This window comes from Clarias gariepinus, chromosome 13 (genome assembly GCF_024256425.1).
Source record: "Clarias gariepinus isolate MV-2021 ecotype Netherlands chromosome 13, CGAR_prim_01v2, whole genome shotgun sequence".
Taxonomy (NCBI): domain Eukaryota; kingdom Metazoa; phylum Chordata; class Actinopteri; order Siluriformes; family Clariidae; genus Clarias; species Clarias gariepinus.
Genome location: NC_071112.1, coordinates 15909245 through 15934822, shown reverse-complemented (window position 1 = coordinate 15934822; position 25578 = coordinate 15909245). Strand labels below are relative to the sequence as shown.

The following is a 25578-nucleotide window of genomic DNA, read 5'->3' as shown; positions in this document are numbered from 1 at the left end:
AATGCAACTGGAATCCAAGACTGGATTTGTAGGGCTCTCAGATTCCATCTTACTAGTTTAATCCCTATTTACAACACTATAATTTCAGCATAACTTCAATCATTTGTGCCCATTTAGAAGTCACATCATCTATGTTAAAACAGTTAACGGTCATATGTTCTGTGACAAGTAATGCACCGAGTCATTTTTTGTCAATGAATTCTTTGCACAATTTGCTTTGATAAGCATCCAGACATTTAATCGAGTCTTAGGTCATCATTAAGGCATTAAGTGCCCTGACATTGAAGCAAATGAACTACTGAGTTGTAAGCTGCAGATGAAGTGCCTGTTCCTTAGGCAAAGGACTCATTGACAATAAATAATAAAACAAAGGATGCGGAGAACCCTGGGCAAGCCCTGTGGAAAAATGCAGGCCCATGAAAAGCTGTGGGGCGTGAAGAAAGACTAATTGCCACCTGCTAACACGCACACTGCAGAAGACTGTAAAGAAGCAGCTTGTCACCAGCAAATCAGTGCTGACCAAGCGTTTCCAGGACCAAGCGTGACTATTGACTGTCTGTAAGGAACATCTACTAAAGTCAGCATTGGGATCAGCTTATGAACCCAGTGCTGTACATGCAACACTGGGTTTGTCTTTTAAAAATCACTATTTGAAAGCTGTAAAAATACATTTAAAAACCATTATGTGTTGTTTTTTGTGCTGCTAATCTGAAACTCCCAAGAAACAATTCAAGCTGCTAAGTTTAACAAAGGCAGGAGGGTCCCTTACAGGTTTTTAGAGAATTCACTATCCACTTTGCATGTGTATTGCTAATTAAATATGTAATAAATGTTTCATGCTAATATCCGGCCCCGTGCCACTGAGGACTCTGGCAAAATCCAAATACACCCCAGAATGACCGTTAAACCAAAAGCACTCCACGGGACCCCTGGAGTCATGCCAGATTATTAACAGAAGCTAAGCTTCACCATATACAACTTAGTAGTATTTTATGCCAACGAATTTTGGGTCACATTCAAAGTTGCCAATATTGTATGATTTAAAACTAAAAATGACAACATGTGAATGCCAGTGTGTGATATTAAAAACTCCACATGAGGTCCCATACGCACTCGGGCATAAAAACAAAGTTGAATAAAAGTTCAGCAGCAATTTCGTGCTACCCAATATACAGTAAAACAATCCTTAGCAACTCATATAAGCCATGTGTGTGAGTTCAATTCAGGTAAGCACACTTCATCCCATTTGGACAATGCACCCTTTCTGCTCTTCAGCTAAGGAAACTGATCCCCCTCCCTAAAAAGCAGCCTCCCATGGCGGCTGTGCCCACGACCTCATTAAGCCATCAGCACAGAGTCTGATAAAGTAATAATCCTCTGCTGTAACCTCCTTCCTCCATCTCCAAACCTGGTGCAGACCACACAGGAACAATGATCTGCATGGTCAGACAGTCCAAAAATGTTTCAAGTTCCCATGCTGAACCAGCTCCAGCAGCCCAATAATTGAAGAAAAACACAATATGAAGAGAACAGGAGATGGTTTGGGGAGCAGATATAACTATGCTCTAAATCCTGTTTCTCCAAGTAAAAAGGCTACGTACCACATGGTTTAGAACACAAAAGTAGATGGTATATAAACAAACACACATACAGATACAAAGCCACCTCTGTCCCATTCTTTAACATGGAGAAAAACTAAGTAAGAGGGGGGTGGGGGTGGGGGTGATTTTTAAATAAAGCTTGAGGGAGTGAAATCTTACCTAAGCGTGAGATCTTCTTTTGAAAACGCCACCACTAAAGAGAGATGGAGGGGGGAACCTGAGGCTAGCCTCCGCGACAAGTCAGACAACAATAAAGAGCTGCAAGCCTATATTTAACAGTGGTGGGAATTTGGTGCGGGGTCTACAGGAACACTTTGAATGCACGGTGAAGGTCAACTGGGTGTCTGTTTCCTCCTCAGACTCCACAGCAAATACACTCAACTATTCCCCCACCACCCCCAATCGCAAGGTCTACGGTCAAGGAGTGAGATAAGCATTGTTTTCCCAAAACAATGGGCCACTTCCAAATCGTGCTCTACTGCAAAGACCCCTAGCCACTGGCACTCTCCGCTTAATCGTGTGAATGTGAGAGAGACAAGTCTTCCATGACCGAGGCTGCGAAAGGCCAGCAAACTGGCAAAGGTAGCATTTAATTTCTTAATCATTAAAAGTAGATTTTATTGAATATTTGTGCATCTTATCTTAATAATTATATACGGTTAAAAATAAAGTAGCTGTATTTAAATATAAAAGTACAGAAACTTGGGTTTACTAGGTATCACACTTTTTAAAATTAAATAATTTAAGTACACTAGGCATACAATGCTCACAATTGAGGGTTTTTTTTTCCTGTTTATACAGACTCATGACCATGAGGGGGAATTCACATTTGGCCTTGGCAAGCGATGAAAGATTTCCATCATCACCACTAATTGAGCCTCGTATAATTCAAGTCCTCCCACTGCAGCATGATGCTCGCTAGTCTTACCTAGAGCCAAAAAGCATGTGGAAATCCATAGGATAAAGGAACTTTGTGCGCTTTACATGCTGACAGAATGACAGGCAGTCTGGATCATATTAAGTTCATACTGGTTTTAAGTAAAGATCTAAACAAGAGGGCACCCTCATGTTCGGAAGGATTTAAACACATAAATATGCTCTAAACTGTGGTGTAATCAATTTTAACCGTTTCCACAACCAGCAATCATTGTACATTAACCACTGTCACATAACAACTTCTGATCAGTACAGAACAATTTATAGGTAAAGCACTTGCGCAGTTTGAAACAGATACCAGACTGACAAATAATAACAAGTCATTCGAAAAATAATGATGATTCTGGGATAGTAGAGCTACGATGTTGAAAGTTGTGGCTGTTAAGTTATTAGTTAAAATTCGAACTGACTGGTAATTTAAGATAAAAGCGCTTAACAAAACCACAGAAACCAGAAGATTGGGGATACCTTTCTGGTTTCCTCCCACTTCAAAAAAAATGCCAGTAGGCTTTGGCACCTTTAATTGCCCCAAGGTGTATGTATGTATGTATGTATGTATGTGCGCACACATGAGGCTCTTTGATGGCCTGGCATCTAATTGAGGGTGTATTCCTGGTTCACACCCAGAGCACTGGAAACCACTGGCTCCACACTGAGCAGGATAAAACAGTTACTGGAAATGAATGAATGATACCAAGAGAGATTCATCATGATGCAGGAGGTGAGGGACTAGTGCAACATTTCTCCACGCCATTAAACTATTGTACATCTGTTACAGGTGTCAAGATCTCTCACACTAACCTGTAGTGATGTTGGCTCGGTCAGGGCAAGCGCTTGCCGCTTGAGTTCCGCCACAGTCACCTGGCATTGCTTGCACAAGTCTGTCGCTTTGGTGAAGTCGTCCCGGTCCGTCTCCGTGATGCTGACTGAGCGCGCGCCCTCGGGTTGGGGTCTGCTCGCGCACCGCCTCTGACGCGGACTGGGCTCGGAGGAAGAGCAAGATGAAGACTCAGCACTGGGACTGCCCTCAACCTGGGCAAGAAAACATCAAATAACACGATAAGAAGGTGTTGCGCTCTGGAGAGCATATTTATTATAGCAAAAAGATCACACAGTGGGAAAAGTTTGTTGCTTGGGAAAATATTTGCTCTTTACAAACAAACACAGCTCTTAATAATAATCAACACTCCTCCTATTGTAACTCACTGCGGTGCGCTTGTTGCTCTGTCCCTCAGCAGCGCTCTCAGCTCGAGTCATCTTGGTCAAAAGTTAGCAAAAAAAAGTTCAGCAAGCTGTTTGGTTTTTCAATGCAATTCCACTTTATGAGCGCTGGCTAGAAACGCGGCATTTTACAAGAGAAACACGGCGAAAGGAGCATGTTTAAATCGCCATGGAAAAGTTGTGCGTCTTTTCGGGCCATGTCGGAGCGGAGCTGCAGTTTGGCCCGCTGTCACCGCGATGCAGCGTAAGCAGCGGAGGGGGCGTGGCTGCACGCTACCTCCAAAACCGCTGGTGTAGGCGGAGTAGGACAGGAACCACTCACTCATACACACTACACGCAGTTCAAATATTGCAGAGTGAAGTAGACCTGAAATAAACCCCAACGACAGTGCTGTGTGAGATGGAATAATAACCTCCAAAATGCATGAATATGTTCATAAGCTTAATTAAATGATTCCTAAGACATTCATGTTTTTTTTATCTTTCCTTAATTTTCTTTTAACTGACCGACTAGCCTACACTGAATTATAAGTAGACCCATGTTTTACAAGAATGATGTCATCTTGTTCGTGCTGTGTAAATGTCATTGCTTGAGGTCTATGTGAAAGCTGACGATTTTCTTCCCTATTACTCTGGCGCCATCATCTGGTCATTAGAGTAATTACAGCTGAGTGGGAAAAATCGTGATATTTTTAAATTACTCGTTATTTATATCTAAACATTTGATCTTGATGATGTAAGCATCGTGGTTGCGAGATTTGAAACCCAAATGGTTATGTTGACCGCACCTCCAGCCTCCCACTTCTTTGTCTGTATATTAGTCACAGACTGTGCACCATCAATGAGCAATGAACTGTTGAACAGACAGACGCCAAGGCACAGAATCCAAATGCGTGATATATATGTTTGCAATTAACACGTGCTGCACTGATCATTGTTTAATTTATAGAAATTCGAGAATCGCCATACTGCTAAAGGACTGTTTAGAACGGACACCAGGTGTTATGTCCATCCTTAGCATGTATTAAATATTAAATAAGCAATATATTTATATAAATAAAGGATGTGATGATTTGTCCAGATTTAGAGATCCGGATGTGCCCTACTGGCGGCAGACAAAGTGATCATGTACTTTGATTTGCCTTAGCATTACTTTCGTCAAACATGGATAATCTATTGCTTTAGACAATTAAGCATTAAGCACATGCAACTTTTAAGTCAGCATACGTTTTGTATATCCTTTACGCAATTTTATAGACAAATCTATATCTAGAGTATTCTACCATTCAGATTATAGTTTATAGAGTCTATATACAGTATAACAAAGGCTTTTCTCTATGTCTAAATTTAGCTGTAGAATATTATATTCTACATGAACAGTATATACCATCTGCACTAAATTATGCTTATTATGTATGTCTAATGTTTGATTATAATCAAGCCGGAGATACATATTATTTCCTTTTCTTCATTCTAATACACTCATTCTAACCATATGAGAGGTTACCTTAAAGTCTGGTGTGTTCTCTATTACAGATTGCCCTCACACAGACTGTAGCATTACCAGCGCTGTTTGCAGAACTTGTTGCCCAAAAGGCTGAAAGGTGGTCCTAGCAACAGGATGTTTTTTTTTCTTTCTTTTTTTTACAATTCTTGAGATAATGTATAACCTCTACAGTTCCTACAAAGAACGGAAGTGTTGGTTTTTTTAAACTAGGAGATGTGTAAGTGATGGGGAAAAGAGAGCTGTTCTAGGTGCTGACCCTCGTGGCCACTCCCGTTTAAGCGCACGTTTAAAAAGGCGACTAACTTCTATAGTGACTGCGATGTACTTACCTTGGCTTTTCGTCTTAAAAGATGACTCGTAAATCCAAATATTATATCTGAGTCCACGAAAAACGTTCCCAAGTCTATGAGGGTCGGATTCGGTTTGTCCGATCCGGACGCGTCCTCTGACTTTTGTACATCCATCTTATGATCCTGTAGTGGGCACGAGTCCCTTTAGTCCTATGGCAAATGAGACAATAATGTACGCGCTGTGGTCCACTTAGTCATTTTACTTTTCCACCAATTTGATGCTTTTTAATCCAGAGATTACTTGTGCCTCACATCCATCTGTTACTCATGCAGAGCGTTCCATTTATCCTTAATGCCTTCTCAGTTAACTTTCACGTTTGATATGAATCATTCCAGTGACGAGATGTGTCCAAAAGATCAACAACCCCATAACAAATCCGCCTGCGATCCATGCGCTATGAGCCAACATCCTTCTAATGCACTTTCCCCATTCATGCACCCAATGTTCGTCCACGCTGCAGCTCTACGAGCAACAGTGACAAGGAGGACCACCTTCAGCAACTCCACCTCCTCCTCTCTTTCTCTTTTCTTCTCTCCCTCTCTGTCTACCTCTCTTTACCCCTGCGTCTTCCTTCAATTCTGTATCTTCCTCTCTCGCGTGCTCTGGGTATCCAGTCATATCCGAATCTCTCTCTCTCTCTCTCTCTCTCTCTCCCTCTTTGTGTGCGCTCTTTTCTTTCAGTATGTCTCCTTCCCGCCTTTGCTATTTCAGGTTGAAACCTGAACCATGAACCACAAATTTCAACTTTATAATCCCAGTTGTCATCTTAAAAATTAAAAAGCTGAGATGCTGATTTAAGCTTTAGAACTCCTTGTGCTTTTCACTTAAGCAGTCGAAGTCAAGTCAGCCTAATGACCTTTAATATTTTACATTTACCTACTCTGTCAAAAAAAGTAGGCCTAATAAACTCCTTTTTTTGTTAACACTTACAGTGTGTATATATAGTCCTAAATATTTTTTTTATCTAGGGAGCATTTTCCCTAAAAATCTGGTTGCCATGTAAGCACGCATAGTCTGCATAAATGTTTTAAATGTATATTGATGCAATCGACATTGTGGAAATGCTGCAGGGAATTTTTGGACAGTTTATGGACCGACCCTGACGCTTTGTGCATAACGGATTATATTATTCTCAAATCTCAAAGCTGAAACGAGTTTCGCCACCTTTATTGTGCGGCGGTTGTAGATGAATGTGGCTTAATATCAGGGATTATTTTGAGCCAGTTTCTCGGATCGCACTGACATAAAAGCGCTCATTTGCCCTACGCTCTCAGGTTATGCTGCAGTCGAGCGGATTTTAGACTGAAGCTTATTATGCCTGATTAAGTCGGTTATATGCCCGTTTGTACACTGAATTCAGGACATTACAACCTGCCTGTTAATAAAACTCTTATCTAGTGCAAACAGAGCACTCCGTTGTAGATAAGCAGGTGGCCATTATTGCTGTAATAAACTCGTTGCTGGTTTGAAGAGTCGTTTCCGTCGCCCCATGAAGGGGACACACTGCTGACTGTTGACAAGTTCGACCGTGAATACCATTTCATCGCATCAATGAGATTCGGTAGCTTGTGGTCGGTATGTCGTAAATTTGTCACCAAAGTAAAACACGTCATGCACACAGAGAGAAACATGCGTACACACGAACACGGCGCACGCACACACACAATTCTTTTTGAGATGACAGTGTGGGCTGGGAAGGTGTGGTGGGGGTCACTCATACGTTAGTGTTTTAGGACCTGATGATTGCAATCCGTTGTAAAGGTGATTTAGCACGCGCAGCCGCTGGATGGGGCAGGGTCACCCCAGCACGCTGATGAAATTCCGCAAAGACAGTTCTCAAGGGACCGCAGGCCGACATCTGGTGGCCTCGCCCGTGTAGGCAAAGCGCTCCGGGCTCCTCATTAAGAGTGCTGACATGTCCTCCTCCTTCTCCTCCTCCTCCTCACTCATCATCAGTGCGCTTCAATTCTGCTTCATAACAAGCAGCATTTAGCGAATATCGGTACCATAGGCACACCGCTGTGATCAAGCGCCTTACTTGGATAAAGAAAGCAACTTGCACTCTTGGCTTATGAATTTTTTATTAAAGACACTACAAAGCAAATGTGAGTTTAGTGACACTGTGACATTTAGTAAAATTGTGTTCAGTGGGTGTTTTTCATTTTTACATTTACAGATTGCAAAAGAATCCATGCTAAAGTTGCGCTCTTACAATGGGGTCTGGTTTATTCATGGGATTAGATAATGTATTATGAAAATCGTAGAAAAAACACTTTCGGTTCTAAAGGTTAAAATATACAAAAACATATTTATACTTGTTTAAACTATTTATATTATATCATATTTATATTAGCTTCAATGCATTCTGTAGCTCCACATTTTCCACTTGGATGTTCTTTAAGGTTTAAGGTTTGATAAACGCGTATATTGCGACATTTGCTGCTTTTTTCATTTTCGATTGCCAGAAATCAATATTAGCCTATTTGAATTTCGGACCTTATTTACAATTCATGAGTCTCTTTAGTCTTGTCCATCTTGTTCCTGTCTCTTGTGCCTATAAGAGCCAGATAATCCGCTGGATTTGTTGCCTAATAGCTTGCAAGATGTATTGTGAAGAAGTTTGTTGACTCAGGTGTTGTTTGCATCGTATTCTTCACTAGCTATGTTTGCAGTAATGATCATTTTTAACTTGTCACCATCTAATGAGACTTGATGTAAGGATTTAAAGTAATAATTGCGCTTATTGATTTGCCTGAGTTTTCGTTCAGCGCTTGCCCTCGCTTGTTGTGCATTTGTCACGCTTAGACGCTTGCACGGTTGGGTCCGTAAATCATCTGCACAAAATGCAGGATGTCTTCAGGATGGATAAATGGAGGAGAAATATGTTCCGACTCCCAGAGAGAATCTTCAGCACCACGGAGAGCGCCAACTCAGCTCGAATCTAAACAGAAAAGCCTCCATCCGCTTTATTTTGACTCTTTGTGAAAGAACAAGGAGAAAAAGAGCAACATGTAGGGCAGAGGTTTTCAGTCTTACCCGCAAAGTATGTATGTGTGTGTTTTCATTACGGTTAAACAGGGACCACACCTAGCAGTTGACTAAGATTGAGATCAATAGATTAAACAAGTTGAATGACTTGTGTTTCTGCTTAGCTGGAATGAAAACCCTGCAGACACACTGACACTTTAAGGATAGGATTGAAGACCACAGCTGTAGAGAAAGACCTTAAGGTCCTGTTGAAATGCATTAACACAAAGATATTAAAATATAATAAAACTCAAGAGATTTTATAGAGTTGGTCTCCGAGTACTTACACGTAAACAATTAAATCAGCAAAAATAGGGAAAAAATATTTTAATTGCAAAGGAGGGTTGTGTTTTATGGAGCTTACAGAGGGAATGACAATGAGAAAGAAAGAAAGAAAGAAAGAAAGAAAGGTTAAGCTGGGGAACAAACACAAGACAAACACTGTACACACTCTGTTGTCTGTATGAAAGGATTTTATTGCCAAAAAATGCAATACACTGATAATATTGAAGCATCACAATTATAATCGCCATCACCATTAGCTGTGGGAAAGATCAAAACACTAATAGACTATTTATTGACTATTTATTAATCCACAGCATCAGCTTTATGAAGTAGGTTATAAACAGAGGGAGGAGCTCTTCTTCCTGCTTTTCCAGGGACAAAAGAAAACGTCTGCCTGGTCAAGTGGTCCTAAACATTTCACAATTTTTGGATAGAACTGTTGAACTGTTAAGAACCACTGAACCAGACAGACCACATGAACTCCATGGCTTCCGGGTAAGGAAGGTGCGCCAGACGGCCATCTCCAAGTTCGAGCTATACGTCCAAAACCGCATACTAGTCTACTAAAGAGCAGATCAAATGTTCGACGGAAAAAGTGGCGTATAAACTTTGACAAACTAGAAGTGACGTAGTATGCGGTTTTTATCACGAAGCAGTCGTCTTACCGTAGGCTGCTGGAGAACAACAGCGTCCCAGTGCGCTTCAGTTTCCTGGAGAGAAAACTTGATAAGGCATATTTAGAAGAAAAAAAACGAAAAAAAAAAAACCGGCAAGAGTAACTGACTGCGCAAGGAGAACTTTTCTGTCAGTGTCCCCAACCCGATGAGCACTGTGTGTGACAGTGAAGTGTTTTTATACTGAGAGCTGAGGGCACTGTTCATACAAGCCCTATTCACTGAGCCAGGGTGGAATGAAGGCCGTGCAGGTCAGACCGGCTCTCCTGGCTTCCTGCGGCACCTACTCCCCATTCACACAACTCCATATTCAGCCTTGCCCAGGATACTATTCTCTCTCTCTCTCTATCTCTCTCTCTCTCTCTCTCTCTCGTAGTTTTAGAAATGCTTCATCATTGTAATCCGTTAAAAAACTTAAAGCTTAATGATAAATTTTTTTCCTTGAATTTCTTTAATTACCATGATTTAAAATTTGTTGAAAGTGTTTGAAAAGCGATTTTAAATCATGTCATGTTTGTTTTCACTTTTTGCTGAATACCCCATATGAGTTTTATTTGTTTATTTACAATAAATAAATATATAAAGAACACTATTTGGGCAAAAGTTTGTGGCCAACTTACATGAGACCTCGTAATTCAGATTTACACCCCCCCCCCCTTTTTTTTATTGTAATAACACCATCTCTTCTAAGAAGGCCTACAATAATTTTCCAGTATGGCTATTGCTATAGTAAACTAATGTTGGGTGAGGTGTTCTGGGGTGCAGTGTTTCAGGTTATCCCAAATTTGTTCAATCAAGACTCTCTGCAGGCCGATCAAGTTTTTTTTTTTACACCAAACTCACTTTGCGCATTAGGGCATTGTCATAGTGAAACTGGTTATGGTCACTTAATTCGCGTAAGGAGAAATTATAATGATACAACATTCAAAGGCATTACATAAAATTGAGTGTTTCTTATTTTGGTGAAACAGTTTCAGAAAGAACCATAAAGTGGTCAAGTGTCCATGAAAATTTAGTCATATAATGTTTATCACTAGTTATCAGTGAATATTTGCATGTCCTTGCAAGTTTTTAGAGCTATAACTGTAACAGTCATAGATATTAGTCTGGAATAATAGGACATACATTATAATGTAGTGAGAAATATTTCCTTTTAGTCTTTTAATTAACTTGGGGACATTCATAAAACTGACATCTACACCAGATCAATCTACAGATTGTCGTGTTAAATATTAAAATGATTTATAAACCCTTTTTTTCTTTTCTGACAAATTAATCTACACAAAATGCATTTTTAGCTATATACAGTACTATGGAGATATCTGGCCATATAAATTATACTTGTACATATATATATATATATATATATATATATAGAGAGAGAGAGAGAGAGAGAGAGAGATAGATAGATAGATAGATAGATAGATAGATAGATAGATAGATAGATAGATACTTAATTGATCCCTGTTGATGTATCTGTTGATGCATACTAAGGAGAGGCAACCTATCTGATAAAAGAATAACTGCAACTTTGATTACATGTGATTCATGTAATATACAGAACCGAATGAGTGTTTATGTGGACTCATCCAGACTCGAAAAGAAAAATGAAATGTAAATAAGTCATATTTTGCAAAAGTCCTTGAGATAAATGAACATGCTTGTACTTCCATTTTTAGACATGGACATGACACCTTCACATCTTTGTAATGTGATCATGTTATCTATTATAAACATATACATTTACAGGGAAGAGAGAAGGAGAAAGAGAAAGATGCAGCAATTAGTTAAGTTAATAAACACAATGCAAACAATTAGGGTGAAAATGTTTTATTTCAATATTTGTGCTTATCCAATATCTAACATTTAGCATAAATTCATGTCCATGTGTATGATAAAAATAATAATAATAACTACTTTCCTATAAGGACAATTATCAACTTATATTGTCTCAATTTTCTGATATTACCCGAGACACCTGTTTGTGCATCTTTAAAACATGTTAAAGTGAATTGGAAAGTGACTAAATATTGCACTACAATTTTTTGGCAGTTCACATTAGCAGATGGTAAAACAGCAAAAAGCCAAACCAATGTTGGCTAATGCATATCTTAACACTATCTTTTTACTTTATGACATTCTAATGAAATGGTTAGCAAACCTGAGAACACAAGATATGGTTTAACAGCATATTTTAATCAGAACTGTTCCCAAATATGGGCATCTTTAACTCAAACACTTTCTAAAATGTACAAAACATATTGCATCCTTCCATGTGAACTGAAAAATCTTAGACAAAAACACTTTATTACATTCTAATACTTATGTCACATCAGCTATTCCAGCATTACTGTTCAGCACCATAAAATGGCAGTCACTTTTTATACTTAAACATACATACCCTCACATTTATGTGCTTAGTTCTGAATATATTATTAGCTCAGTGGCAAAAAAAAAAAAAAAGCTTAAATTTTATTTGAGGGGTTCAAATTGGAATTGTATAAGATCCATTTTTTAAAGAACGCTTAAAGTAGGAACTGATAAAATCAGCTTTGTGATGATTAGATTTTTACTCACAATATGCACATATCTAATATCCTGTACATGTGCAATGCAGCTACTCTAGTTTATTTATCTTTTGTATGACCCATGTGCTATTACAATGTACATAATCATAAGTCATAAAATTCACTATCTAGGGTCACCTGGGTGGATGGTCCCCTGTCCTCTAAAATGTTCTCCTAAAGCCACCTTCCTTCTGCTGTGGTTTAGATAAGCTGGTTTGTGAAAATGTCTGCTGTACAAATACAAATACAGCACTAGTACAAATACAAATACATTGAAAAGAAACAGTAATTAAAAGGATGCTGGTTAGATCCTTAGCACTTCTGTGGAGGAGCTGAAAACTCGATGTATTCACCATTCTGGAGAATGATAAAAGAAAAGAATAAATCATACATGTTTAAGAAATACATTTTCCATACAGAAGTAACATTTTGGATTTTGGAAATCACATGGAATTAGATCATTTATTTTGAACAGTTTTAAATCAGCCATGCACATCATGCCAACTACCCATGTATTTTTAGGGGGGAAAAAATTATCCTTTGCCATTGTCACAATATAATGAACAAATCAGCAAGAACTAGTAACTTTACAATTTAAAGAATGTAAATACATCAATACAGAGTTTGGAAAAATTAGATTAAGTGAAACTTCACTTAGTGGGTTATCATTTGACTGAAACTAAGGGTTAAATAACCGAAGCCTTTATTTATAGCGCAATTTATTAAAGAAACAGTGATTAAGGAACAGAAAACAAAAAACGCTCATGCTAGCCGTGAATGTTACAACCTCAATTCACATTTTGTGCATATTAAAGTCATTTCAGTACAGCAAAATGACAAACCATGCACTAAAGTTGTTGATCTCTTTCCCTCCAAAACCTTGCATATAGAGCTATAAATACAAACAAAAAACAGGCTCTAAAGATTTCTTCTATTTAAAACAACAGATACATAGTGATATTTTTTGTCAAAATAAATATGGATTTATTTGGTAGACAGTGGAGAAAAACAGTCAGCGAGCGTGTATATACACCAGTAATAAGGAACTGAAAATTACCTCTTCAGTTTCATCAAAAACCTGCAAGGTGAAGAATAGTTATTAAAATCTGGAAAAGACAGTGACTAACCGAAAACAGTGCATGCTACAAACAGTGACTTCACACATTTTGCTCAGAGCAGACAATCAACGACGAGATGACGCTCCACTCGGTTCATGGCAAAAATGCCAGTTTCTAAGACTGACTTTTGATTAATGCCTCAAATGGGTTGTGACATTTTGTATCTCATCTAATTAGATGACTGGAGATGGTAATGTATGCAGTTCATTTAAGAGACCAGAAATGTTTTGGGTATTCAGAAATGAAACGGGATGGAAAAAAGAAATGTTCACCTCAGACCCCTCATGTGCCTGGCGATGTTTAGTGCACAGTAGCAGCAAAAAGAAATAAACAATCAAATTATTTGGAATTACTGTCTTTAGTTTTAAACGGTGGGAATTTGTGTAAGTCAGATGAATCTGCAGTGATTTTGTCAGTGTTTCTGTGAAAGAATAATTACCTCAGGTCGGTACTGAGCAGCCTGCTGAAGAAACTGCACGGCTTCTTCATTGCCACACTGCATAGCCTGAGAAGGACACAGACTGAATTATACTGAATGTCTGATTATGTTAGCAGCAGTCATAATTGTCTATCTGTCTATATGTCTATCTATATATCTATCTATGGGGAAATGAGTCATGAGAAGCAATGCTATAAATATATACTCACCACCTCTATGGCTATTTGCCCGTTATAACTTGGCATAGTCAGATCAGCCCCAGCTAAATGCCAAATCTCCAAGCCTTCCAAGTCTGCATTTGCTGCCAGGCTGTGATGCAAACAGACATGTACGTGCACACACACACACACACACACACACACACACAGTGATTTTTTTGTACTCGTTTTGATAATGTAAATTACTGAAGAATTGAGACATCTGGAGTCCTGTTAACCTGATTTACATCTTCATAATCTGTCATAAAGTAAAGTTTGAAGAATTATAACCAAGACAGAATAATGATTAGTGTGAGTGTGCTCATCTAAACCTTTCGCCAGTACAGGAAAATATTATATTGAATTCATTGTAAAATGTAAGTGTGTAGCTTTAAACCTCAAATACCAGACAAATATATGCTGTATGTAATGTAGTTAGGGAACATTCTAAGACCTTGAGGAGGCCTTGAACGACTGGTCAAACCTGCGTGAATGTTACACAAGGGAGGAGTGAGGGGTGAGTATGTCTGTGTCACCTGCAAAGCTCGGTTCCAGCACCTTCCATATCGTCACGGGAAAAATGGGCTCCTGTTTTTTTCAGTAATTTCACCACATCTTTGTGTCTATAAGAGAGGAGGAGAGAAATAAAAATGATACAGGTGTACAGCCGTCTAAACTAGAACTTCAAAAATCTTGTTTTGCCTGTGATACAGCATCCTCTTCATACTCCCTAAAGTGCACTGACATACTGGCATACAATTCCATATCGAGAACCGCTTCTGTCTGAAGCCAATTTAAGGTCCTTGGATACAATGGACTGTCACCAAGTCTTAGCAGTGTTATTAAGTAACCTCAACATCCATACATCCATCCAGTCAAGCCAACATCACTAATCAACAGTGACTTATGACTTGATGCGTGACCAGGTTGGTGACGACCCAATATCTGGCAACCTACACGCATATGCACACTCAGTCATACATTACCAGCAATTTGGAAACCCCAATCAGCTTCCAGATGTCTTGGGACTATGGAGGAAGCCAGATAACCCAGAGTAAAACCACAAAGCATAAGGAGAACAATCATATGCTGGGGAACTGTGCCACCAACCTCAGATTTGAAGAACATATTTGTCCCTTTTATTGTATCAGAAACTGAAAATGTGACTAAGAAAAAAATCAGTTTGGTTGTTTGAGGTTTGATTAGCCATTGCCCTTAGCAACTGTTGGCACAGGAGTTACTGGCTGATACTGCAGCACAACAGAGACCGCAGGGTTGTAGACAGGCTGGGACAAGTCGAGACACACTGCAAACAAACGCACCATTTAATACATAAAAAAAAAAAAAAATCAGAGACGCCTATATCCCAGAGCGATAGCAGTTCAGTGTGATGGTCAACATTTGGCAAGGTAGAACTAAAACACAGTGGCCAAAGCTGTAAAACGTCTTATTATATTAACCTGTGCTTTTACAGACATGACTTTAGCCTGGAAATATTCGTGTTTCTCACATAATGATAGGTGTGGTCCAACACTAATCTATTTCAGGGCTACAGTTTGGCCCTTCCCTGCTGTAAATGTTTCCTTGTAATTCAGTCACAAAACTAGTGGCTGTTGCATATCCGGTTAGTCCTCCCTCTACTAATCATAGTATCTGTCACTCGTAAAGAGAGCAGCAGGTATGGCTGGTTTATATAACACACCTTTTAGCATTCTCCTTTTTCTCTTCCTTATGGTAACATGAAACCTTCTGTTACTACTGTAGTGAATAAAAGCAAGAAGCAATGCATCCCCAAATGAATCATCCAAAAGGTTTATAAAGCCCAACATTGTCCCTGACTGCTGATTCTTTTCCAATTTCAGCGGCTCAAACCCACACTAATCCAAATTTGAAGCACTGTTGATGGTTATGAAAGAAAAACGAGTGACCTTGCCCCGGAGAACGCCACGACAGTCAACAGCTTTGCCTCTCCTGACAACAAAAAGCACATGTTAATCTAAAAAAGGATGGCGATACTACTTTTCCAAGAACGAAATCAGTCCCTCGGGACTTGAAACGTGTCCAAGGTCTCAGAACACCACGAAGATATAACAGCGGGAATAAAAATAAGTACCAGTGACTGACTGTCTCATGCTCACTCTAATTAAATGATAATTGCTGTCAAGGCCTTTAAGGAGTCTCTCTAATTCCTGCACAGGCATACACGTACACACACACATTCACATTACCGCTGAGTACAACTGGAATTTAGTTACACCCCCTCCCTTCTACCTCCTTTAATGAGGTTGACATCTCATCTTAGTTTGTTTGTATGCAACGTCTCCGCAGAGAGAGATGTAGAGAACCTATTGATAGCCTGTGGAACATTGGGAAAAAATGAAGAGGAAAGAAAGTCTGTCCTAGTTTCTTGATCCGAGCCATCATTTGCTGTGCTCAACAGACCTTGCAATGATCATTAGGCTTGTGTGCAATTAGGCCAGCTGTATGTCTAACATTTATGTCGGAGAGAGTTTGTAGAAGCAGCACACGGTAATGATGGGGATCATGAAAACAGTATGATGGCCAAGCAGAATGTTACGTTTACACTTACAGCATTAAGTATTATGTTGCAATATCTTGTTCTTTGCACTGTTTCACTCTAGAACTGTGTACTAGTTGCCGTTGTACTGTCCTTAACACTGCTCTTGTGCTTGTAGTAGAATTTTACTGACTTGCACTGCTTGAACATACTTGCAATCATGCACTTTATATTGTCTTGCATTTATAGCTTTAGTTAATTATGTGTAGTATTGTGGGAGCACCACGGTCCTGGGGGAATGTTCTCATTCCACTATGTAATGTTCACCTGCTGTATATGTTTGAAAAGACACAAAAAAAAACACTTGACTTGAAGTACAGCACCATAAAAAGTAGAAGAACTCAAGCATAATAGCAAGGCAGATCTCCAACACAATCTTTGTTGCTGTTGGTCTTTCAGCTGTCCTCGTCGCCACATTCATGACGCGACCCTCCCATTGTATTCTGCATTCAGTGGCTGGGGTATGGCCATTGGGTGGGAATTGAACCCGGGCCTTACGCATGCCAGGCGAGATAAACCTACCACTAAACCAGCAAAGCCCCTCCTTTCGCCAACTTTGATGATTTAATTATTACTTATTAATGAAGTTTCATTCATCAACAGTAAGCTTGTGAGTGGATCCAGGGCCTATTCCAGGATCACTGGGCTTAAATCAGGAGCGTACACACAAACACACACACACACACACAATATGAGTTGTGCATACCTTTAGAATTCCGTTCATACGCTTGTTTTTTTCATTAAAAGATTACAAGGTCACAGAGAGGTCAACTGAAAACTAAGATTTAGACTATGGAGTAATTTACTGAAACAAATCTCTGCTCGGTTAAAAAAACTTTGAGGACTCTCCGTCACTGTTCATGGCAATAAGGAAATATGAGGTATTATAAAAGACCAGCAAAACGACAACGCCCACGCACCCTTAACAACCCACTGAGCACTTATACTTTCTTTCAGGAACCTGTGTGACAACATATACATTCACATGCATGCAGCATTCATACAAAAAATAAAGGGGGCAAGAACAAAGAATAAAGTCGTGCTCACACACAAACCATTTGCATGTCTATACATACATACATTTAATATTACGTACAGGCAGCTAAACAATAATTCGTGTCTCTTTGGGGTAAAATGTTACAAAAGAAACTGGTAAAATAGTAAAGTTACAAAAAACATGATTTGTGATTGATTCTTTTTTCAGAGCAGGCCAAGTTTTAACTGAACTAAAGCATATGATACCAGCAGAGGTGAATACAGAGAAAGAAGTCTGAGATCCTCACTTTTGAACTTAATTTTCAGCTCAAGTTGTTATCAAGGTTTGAACAAGTGGACTACAGTGACTTTTTTACCCACCTTTACCACCACAATTAAGAAACACACCGATCAGCCATAACATTAACACCTCCTCCAGGATACTACTGATTGTCGAATATATTCCAGTAAAGTGGTGACAGGATCATGGGCACCTATGGCTCTTCTATGTCAAGCCATGTCTGTCACGTCTGAGCCTAGAGAAAAGCCAATGCAGCACTAATTCCCAAAACAAAAGTCAATGTGAGTCATTAAAGAAAGGTATCAGAACACCAAAAACATCACAGCCTGCCATGCATGTGGCTTAGCAGGCAAAGAGTTTGAGGTTGTTGACCTGGCTTCACAGTTCTAAACACCTATGGAATATGTTGGACAAAGAAGTTCGATCCATATAGGCCCCACCACACAACCTACAGCACCCAAAGGATCTGGCACCAAAATCCCAGTGCCAGACACCACAGCACACCCCAAGAGGTCCTGTAGAACTACACCCCAAGAACCTAAAACCTATAGTGGTATTCACCACCTAAAGTACAGCATATTTACTTACCTGAAGCGAACAGCATTTAGAAGAGGTGTGTTCCCATAGCGATCTTTGGCATATACAGTGGCTCCCTGGCTCAGTAAATACTGCACTAATTTGAAGTGACCCTCGCTGGCTGCAATATGGAGAGGAGTCCGGCCATCATAATCTTCCATACTCATGTTAGCTCCCTGTATAAAGAGCACGCAAAGTTCAGGAAATCACAGGCTCAAGCTCTGATATTACTTTTTCAAAATAGCAATAAAATCACTTTTATACAGTTACAATTAAGTATCACTTACAGTTAAGTGCAAAGTTAATTAGACATTTAGAAAAGATATTAAAACCTAAAGTACCATATTTTACAAATGTTTTATTAACTATTGCAAGCAACAACAACAACAGTAAATTAATAGTCAAACAATTATATTTCTGAGCATTATGTGAAAGTGTATTTCTACTCTTAATTTAGTTTTTATTTTTATTTAATGTTACACTGTTTTATCATAATCTGTAATGAAAAAAACTCTATGATGGTCGATATTTTCTGTGTTTAGATCATCTGCATAAGAGACTGGGCTTTCTTTGAATCATCACAACTTAATTAAGACCAAATCCACAACGGAACAGAGAAATTTAAAAATGCATCTTTTTAAAATATCAATACCATCAACATACCACATATCAATATCCAGCATACCTGTGTTAATTTGCACTAGGTACTGAGCACTAAAGTCCAAGGAAGACAAACATAAATATGTGCAGACTTTTGCAATGATTAGGTACATTAATGAGAAACATTGAAGTAAATTAGATGGAGCATGCAATCTTTTACGCCTCTTTGCTAATTCAAATAACTGCTGACTTGGACATATTTGCTTGTAATTTTTAGTACATGTACCGTGGTACCTCGGAATACAAAATGAATCCGTTCCAAAGGCGAAATTTCTTGTTGCGAAACACATTTTCCCAAAGGAAATAAAGTAAATGCAACTAACGCGTTCCAGTCACCCAAAAATTACCAATATTATTGACTGGAACATGGAAATGAAGTATGACAAGTAAATGAAGTTTGACATGTAAATAAAGTAAAATATGAAATAAATTTACATTGAACCTTAATTTAAACCATAATTTATGATTTCTCTTGGCACCAGCTGCTTCAAAAACAAAACTTGTGAAAAAGTGGCGATTTCTTCTTGCTATCGCCTTTGATAACATTCTTGAGACCCATGATGCTAAATCTTACACAAAATGCAAAAAAAAATCTAAACTCTAAATCTAAACTTGTTGCAAACAAATTTTGAACGGCTCCCGACTGTGCGCGCAACTTACCCGGGATTCAATTTCACTCAGTTAGTACGCTCATATGCTCATATAAAAATGCTTTGTGTGGTGAGGTAAATTAATTTTTCGAGCTATAAAATTCTTGAGGTGGGTGTTTGTATTCCTAGGTACCACTATCTACCATTAATAAACACTGTTCTGTTTAATTAATAAAACTGTGTTTGATGGCAATGTATAATTTTCTATCAGAAATTTCTTTTAACCACACAAAGCGCATACTGTCGCCGAAATGGTTCGGATGCTCTTGCCTATTAGGCTAATTGGCGTTCCCAAATTGCCCGTAGTGTGTGTGCCCTGGGATGGATTAGCACGCTGCCCAGGGCGTACCCCACCCTAGTGACCTTTAATACAGGATAAAGCGGTATAGACGATGGGTAACGGGAGTGAATTGACTAGTCTTAACATACCAGATCTCTACATATACCGTACTTGAATGCCTATGAAAGAGCCATCAAAACACCAATTGAGGAAATATCTTTGGCAGAACAACATTAATCATTCCAGTGCAGTTCCACTGACTTCTAATTTAATTTATAGTTTTAGGTTTATTTATGCACAGGTGCGATGAAACTCTTATGGTAATTTATTTAGGCCCGACACCATAACATTTTTTTTCCCCCTCATGTTGTCACTCATCTATACATGCAAAAGAATTTTATTAAAACGCATTCAGACATTTCAATTCAGCACCGAGGCAAAATCTAAAGTGCCTCTCGCAGCCTTGGTCACTCAATCTTAAAAACACAATGCTAAAGTCGACTGCATAAGTGCATCCTTATGAAAAGCAAGGTTATCAGGGGCAGGTTTTTTCAAACACAAGTTGGAGGCCATCTCATTAGTGCATTAGAGGCCTTATCTCAAAATGACCTCTACCTAGACAAGACAAAAAACTAATGTAGTTTCCTTTTATTCTGTTTAATCAAGAGGTTCATGATAGCAATGTTTTCCCTGAAAGAAAAAAAAAACATGGTTCATTGCTTCCTGACATAAACTTACTTACATATACATACTGTATAGGCCTATTATTTTTAACACACACATATAGAGTATGCTTAAATCAAACTAACATAAAAAAATACAAATTTAGTTTAATCAGTGCATGCTATAAACATTTATGTTTAGAGCGACGTGGCACTTCAGAAAAAATGTCATCTTTGTGTGTGCGTCTAAAACAGGTGTGAAAACTGGTCTAAAAACAGGTCCTGGAAGTCGAGCGAAGCTACGAGAATGCTTAGAGGAAATGGTGACAGGGCAGAGCCATTCCATTCTACACTGCAATCTGAAAGACTATTGTATCTGATGTGCTTGATAAACAAGGTCTAAAACTCCATAAAGAGAAGAAAAGCTCAGCTCAGAGATTGATTTCTTTGATACCAGGATAAAAAGTCAGGAGAAAGCCTTACCATCTCTTTAATTGCTTCCAGCGCCTCAATGTCGCCGATCTTAGCAGCAGCACAGGCTAATGTGGGGGTCAGGGCATCACGAATAGCTTCCAGCTCCTGAAGACGGCAATGTTTAACACAGTCAATTTTCCTAGTCATTTATCAGAGTAAAACTAGACAATATGATCCTGATATCCCAGATGAAAGGCTTAGACTTTCTGGCAATGAAATGTGAATTGAATCTAAACAGGTATGGGTGTTGCACCTCTTTGCAGCTGATGCTGAGAGATTTTGCGATGACTTGAATGAAGCGACTGTCACTGAGCGTCAGCTTGGCCCCCTCTAGGTGAGCGATCATCTCACCACGCAGATTTCGGCTCAACATCTGTATGCCAAAAAAGGTCTGATGTAATCAAAAGCTACAAAAGCATGCACATGAGAGCTTTCAGCCAGTCCACCCTTTACACACCTAAGATATTAATTATATTAAAGCAGGCATAATTAACTGGCTCAGCAGCTCTTTTAAGAGCTGGAATAAAACTGTCATGGGGCTTGGTTTCCCTAATGACTATGCATTAGGAGTGAAGATTTTCTTTTAAGCATCTAAATATCAGGTTAAAGTCAAGTCCAGAATACCTTCTTTTTTTCTTGTGTCGCAAGATCTTTCCTGGCCAGCACGTAGGATAGTTTCGACAGAGCAGCTTCTGGAGTCATATCACCTCCGGGTACCAATCCAGCATCACACAGGGCCTGAAAAAAGAGCATAGTGGAATTATAGACCAATTTAAAATGTATATATTCTATTAAAGCCGACAAGCCGGTTACGGGATGTTTTAGCTGCTTTAGGGATTCATTAAGAGAGCTTAAAAACATCAGTTGAATTTGAAGGCTCATTGTAAAGCTTGAAAGATCATTATTTTATCATGTACTGACATTAATAACTTAGTATACTGGAAATAAATATACATCAACAGCAAACATGTTGGGTCAGGGGTAGCTCAGTGGTTAAGGCATTGGACTACGGTTCGGAAGATCCCAGGTTCAAACCCCACAACCACCAAGTTGCCACTGTTGGGCCCTTGAGCAAGGCCCTTAACCCTCAACTGCTCAGATGTGTAATGAGATAAAAATGTTAGTCGCTCTGGATAAGAGCGTCTGCCAAAATGCCTAAATGTAAACATAAAAATTCATCCAATACATCCGTCAACAAGCAGAGTGTATGAACATGCTCAAGTGACAGCTGAAAACTACAACAAAAAAATACAACCCTCCCATTAGTGTACCTTCTGATTCATACCCAAAACCAACCGTTATAACACTTATAGTGCAAGCTACACATTTCTGAATTAGCAAGCATCATAGTTAATATGTATGGATAGATGCATTCTTGTCCTGATAGTTGCTATGTTTGTGGATAACGCATTTTTTTTGTTAACTTTTCTCCAAAACAGACAGTGCAACAAATACAAGACTTTCTGCTCTGAGCTCATATATTACTGAAGCTGCCTGAGGAGAACTTTACCGTATATTACACAAAGTGTTCTAGCGTCACCTTATAATCACTTATTCCACCTTTAAACAAATGCTACAATGCTGCTGCGCAGCATACACTTATACACTAGATCATTGGCACCCATATACACACCCTGCCAGTGGCGTACGATGGGGTGACAGAGCCTCTGAGGCACTGAGTGCAGTTGACGATGATAACTCCTCTCTCTGTAGCTTTCCGGAACTCTTGCAGTAGGTCCGCGCGGTTATCAGGGGCATTACCACTGCCATAGGTCTCAAGCACAATCCCCTCCATAGGTGGCTGCAGGAAGGCTCGAACCTGGTCAAATGAGTGCGTGGACAAACTGGATATTAATCTCGTTTATGATTGAACAAAACATCCCATTTGTTAAATGGGAAAATTCAGTTCTAGATACAAAAACACAGACACTATATCATATATATTAAGACTAATTACTCCAAAGTATGACACAAAGAAAAGTGCTAGTTTTTAGCAATGTCTTAAACACCAAATGCACTGACAAATTCTGTGAGAACAGCGTCTTAATTTTGCCCTCTGCTCTAAAGGGTCCCATAGGGAACACCACAATCACTCCACCGCACTGCCACACTTAAGGAGCATGTTTGGCCCAATAGTCCCAGAGAGAGAGGAATTAACGATGCTGGAGATTGAATTAAAATCTTGTCAACCCCCACTCCACTGTAGCACATCTGGAGTCTCTCATAACCACCTGACCACCCAAGGACAGTTATCGCACAGACACAGAATTCCTCCCTGCCTGAGTGCTGCAGTTAGATGTCACTCCTTAGCATTTCGAATTAAGAGAAGAAGAAAAAAAACCTAACACATCTGTTGTGCAAACTGAGGCAGAGACTACTATACTGCTTCCTCAAGAAAAATCAACACCAAAAAGAACAAACCTGTATGCATGTGTAAATAAAAAAGTATATATTTGAAATCTTGTATGTTCTATTGGTGAAAGTCGTCACTAACGGAATTCGAAATTATATCTTACTTAAATATTAAAAAATTCAGCAATGTCTACAACACCCATTCACCCACATTTCAATAACAACCCTGGCGTCTCCTATTTCTCTTTAGCGAAGAACAGAACTATACCCATGAATGTGAGAAGGAATCGTATAAAATCCACATCGTATATAAGAGACCTGGAATAAAAGAGCCCTAAGGCCATAAAAGCTGATAAAAAAGCTATCGATGCGTAGCGTGACAAAAGAGCCAGATTGAGGTAGTAAATATGTGCTCCTTCCCCCCTCTACACTCTCCATGATAGCTAGAGTGATAGTGCGAGCACGAATGCCAACTCCTCACTCCTTTGTGAAGAATTAGACATGCCTCATAACTCTGTCTTATTACTTAGCTATCAACACTGGTCACAGGCAAGCGAATCGGTCGTACTGCAAGTCTTGAGCGCAGATATGTATGCAAAGGAACATGAGATTTTACAATGAAATTAGAAAGAAATTATACAGCCGTGTTGAAGAAAAGTCAGCTACGGAACGCCACACGAAAGCAGCCATGTATCTTCAATAAAATGATTGGTTAAGGTCATCGAAAAAGACATGGATGAGCGACGTCAACACTCGAAAGCCCATCTAGTGGAACATCATCTTACAGTGTCAGCAGTGATCCCGGGGAACAAACGAAGGAGGCCCACGTTGCGGTTCATCTGTGTGTTGACCCTGAACTTTGCAGTTGTGTTTGCCCTCCACACCGTATCCCAATTTACTGCAGAGGGGGAGGATGAAAAACAATCATCTAGCAGAAAACTGAAGGCAGAGAGAGATCAAATGACCAGAAATCAGGTGATAAAGGTTTTTCTATTTGAGAAATGAAATAAACAAGATCAATTTACTTTTGATATCAACTTCAGCATTGGCTAATGGAGCCAGGTTGGGGGAGTTAAAGGCATCAAAACTCCCAGCATCCACTTTGGTAACACGGTTACCTCGAAACAGCTTATGATGGAAGTAAAGGCACACCTGCGTGGAAAGAATGAAAGAACCATTTCATTTTATTTCTTTCAATTCCTCAGACTACTTTTAAGTAATACCACAAATTTGAATTAAAGTGCATGGATTCAATTACTGCATATTAAAAACTGCACATTGCTTGTTCATGTTTTACACATAAAATGAGGACTAACTTGCTGCTAAAACACACCTTATTTCATTCCATACTTCACCTTTATATATCTTATATCTTCACTTTTACACAATTACACTTTGCCCATTCTGTATAATTTATTTATTTAAGTTATATTAACTATATTTATGTAAATATTTAAATGTGTAGATTTGTACATCAAATCCAAAATTTTTAACTTTTACATTCTTCTTTTTTATTAATTTTTATTGGAAATTTTATGTTTGGTTTAATTGTATTCTGTAGTGAAATCTTTCTATTTTTCTATTCTATCCTATCTTTCCTATCTTTTTTAGCTCATAGACAGTCATATAAGCATTTTACTGGATATTATATGTGTAGGGTTGTGTTTGTGGCAAATAAAAATTTGAATTTGAACGTAAATATGAGGCAGGTAAGATGTGTTGCATACATTTCTTAGGACTAGATTCAGAGTCACTTCTTTGAAACACTCTGCATCAGCAGATAAACTGATCAGACTTGATGAACCGGTCGCATGGGGGTGGCTGTGACTCAATGTACACCAGTTTCTTTTAACAATAGAAATGACACACTGGGGAACATCGTATGAATAAAAACAGCCGCCACCACACATAAAGTCGAAATGAACTTCTGTGATTAGTGCTTATACCCAAATCCATTTGTATTACCTGCTTTTGGTCGTAAAACATTAATAACATTTATATTAATATTACTATTTATAAGTACTAATTACTGGGCTGGCATTAAACATTTAAAATAGCGACCAAAATCTATTCTGTATATAAAGGCTATCCTGTATCATAAAAATGTCTTGATTATCCAAAAATGTCGGAAGAGAACAAGTCCATGC

General features: G+C 38.9%; 2 protein-coding genes across 14 annotated transcripts in view; both read right to left on the bottom strand.

Annotated features, from left to right (window-relative positions):
• The window catches only part of kif26ab (kinesin family member 26Ab), an 81591-nt gene extending 77635 nt beyond the window's left edge, over positions 1–3956 (bottom strand). The window contains exons 1-2 of the mRNA XM_053509594.1: positions 3744–3956; positions 3339–3569 (exon numbers count right to left, since the gene is read on the bottom strand). Of these exons, the coding sequence (XP_053365569.1) occupies positions 3339–3569; positions 3744–3794 (282 nt within the window). The 5' untranslated portion in view covers positions 3795–3956. The remainder of the gene's footprint in view (positions 1–3338; positions 3570–3743) is intronic.
• Positions 3957–11416: 7460 nt separating this feature from the next.
• The window catches only part of aspg (asparaginase homolog (S. cerevisiae)), a 29025-nt gene continuing 14863 nt past the window's right edge, over positions 11417–25578 (bottom strand). For 2 of the 13 annotated variants that reach the window (XM_053509840.1, XM_053509845.1), the window contains 13 exons: positions 24457–24583; positions 24217–24329; positions 22713–22898; positions 21704–21817; positions 21333–21452; positions 21089–21184; positions 18366–18529; positions 14460–14546; positions 13936–14035; positions 13727–13792; positions 13560–13577; positions 13227–13247; positions 11417–12526 (listed from right to left, as the gene is read on the bottom strand). In XM_053509840.1, the coding sequence (XP_053365815.1) occupies positions 12482–12526; positions 13227–13247; positions 13560–13577; positions 13727–13792; positions 13936–14035; positions 14460–14546; positions 18366–18529; positions 21089–21184; positions 21333–21452; positions 21704–21817; positions 22713–22898; positions 24217–24329; positions 24457–24583 (1257 nt within the window). In that variant the 3' untranslated portion in view covers positions 11417–12481. Of the gene's footprint in view, positions 13062–13226; positions 13578–13726; positions 13793–13935; positions 14036–14459; positions 14547–18365; positions 18530–21088; positions 21185–21332; positions 21453–21703; positions 21818–22712; positions 22899–24216; positions 24330–24456; positions 24584–25578 lie in introns of all 13 variants that reach the window. The other 11 variants (XR_008361858.1, XR_008361860.1, XM_053509843.1 and 8 more) reach the window with 9 other exon arrangements.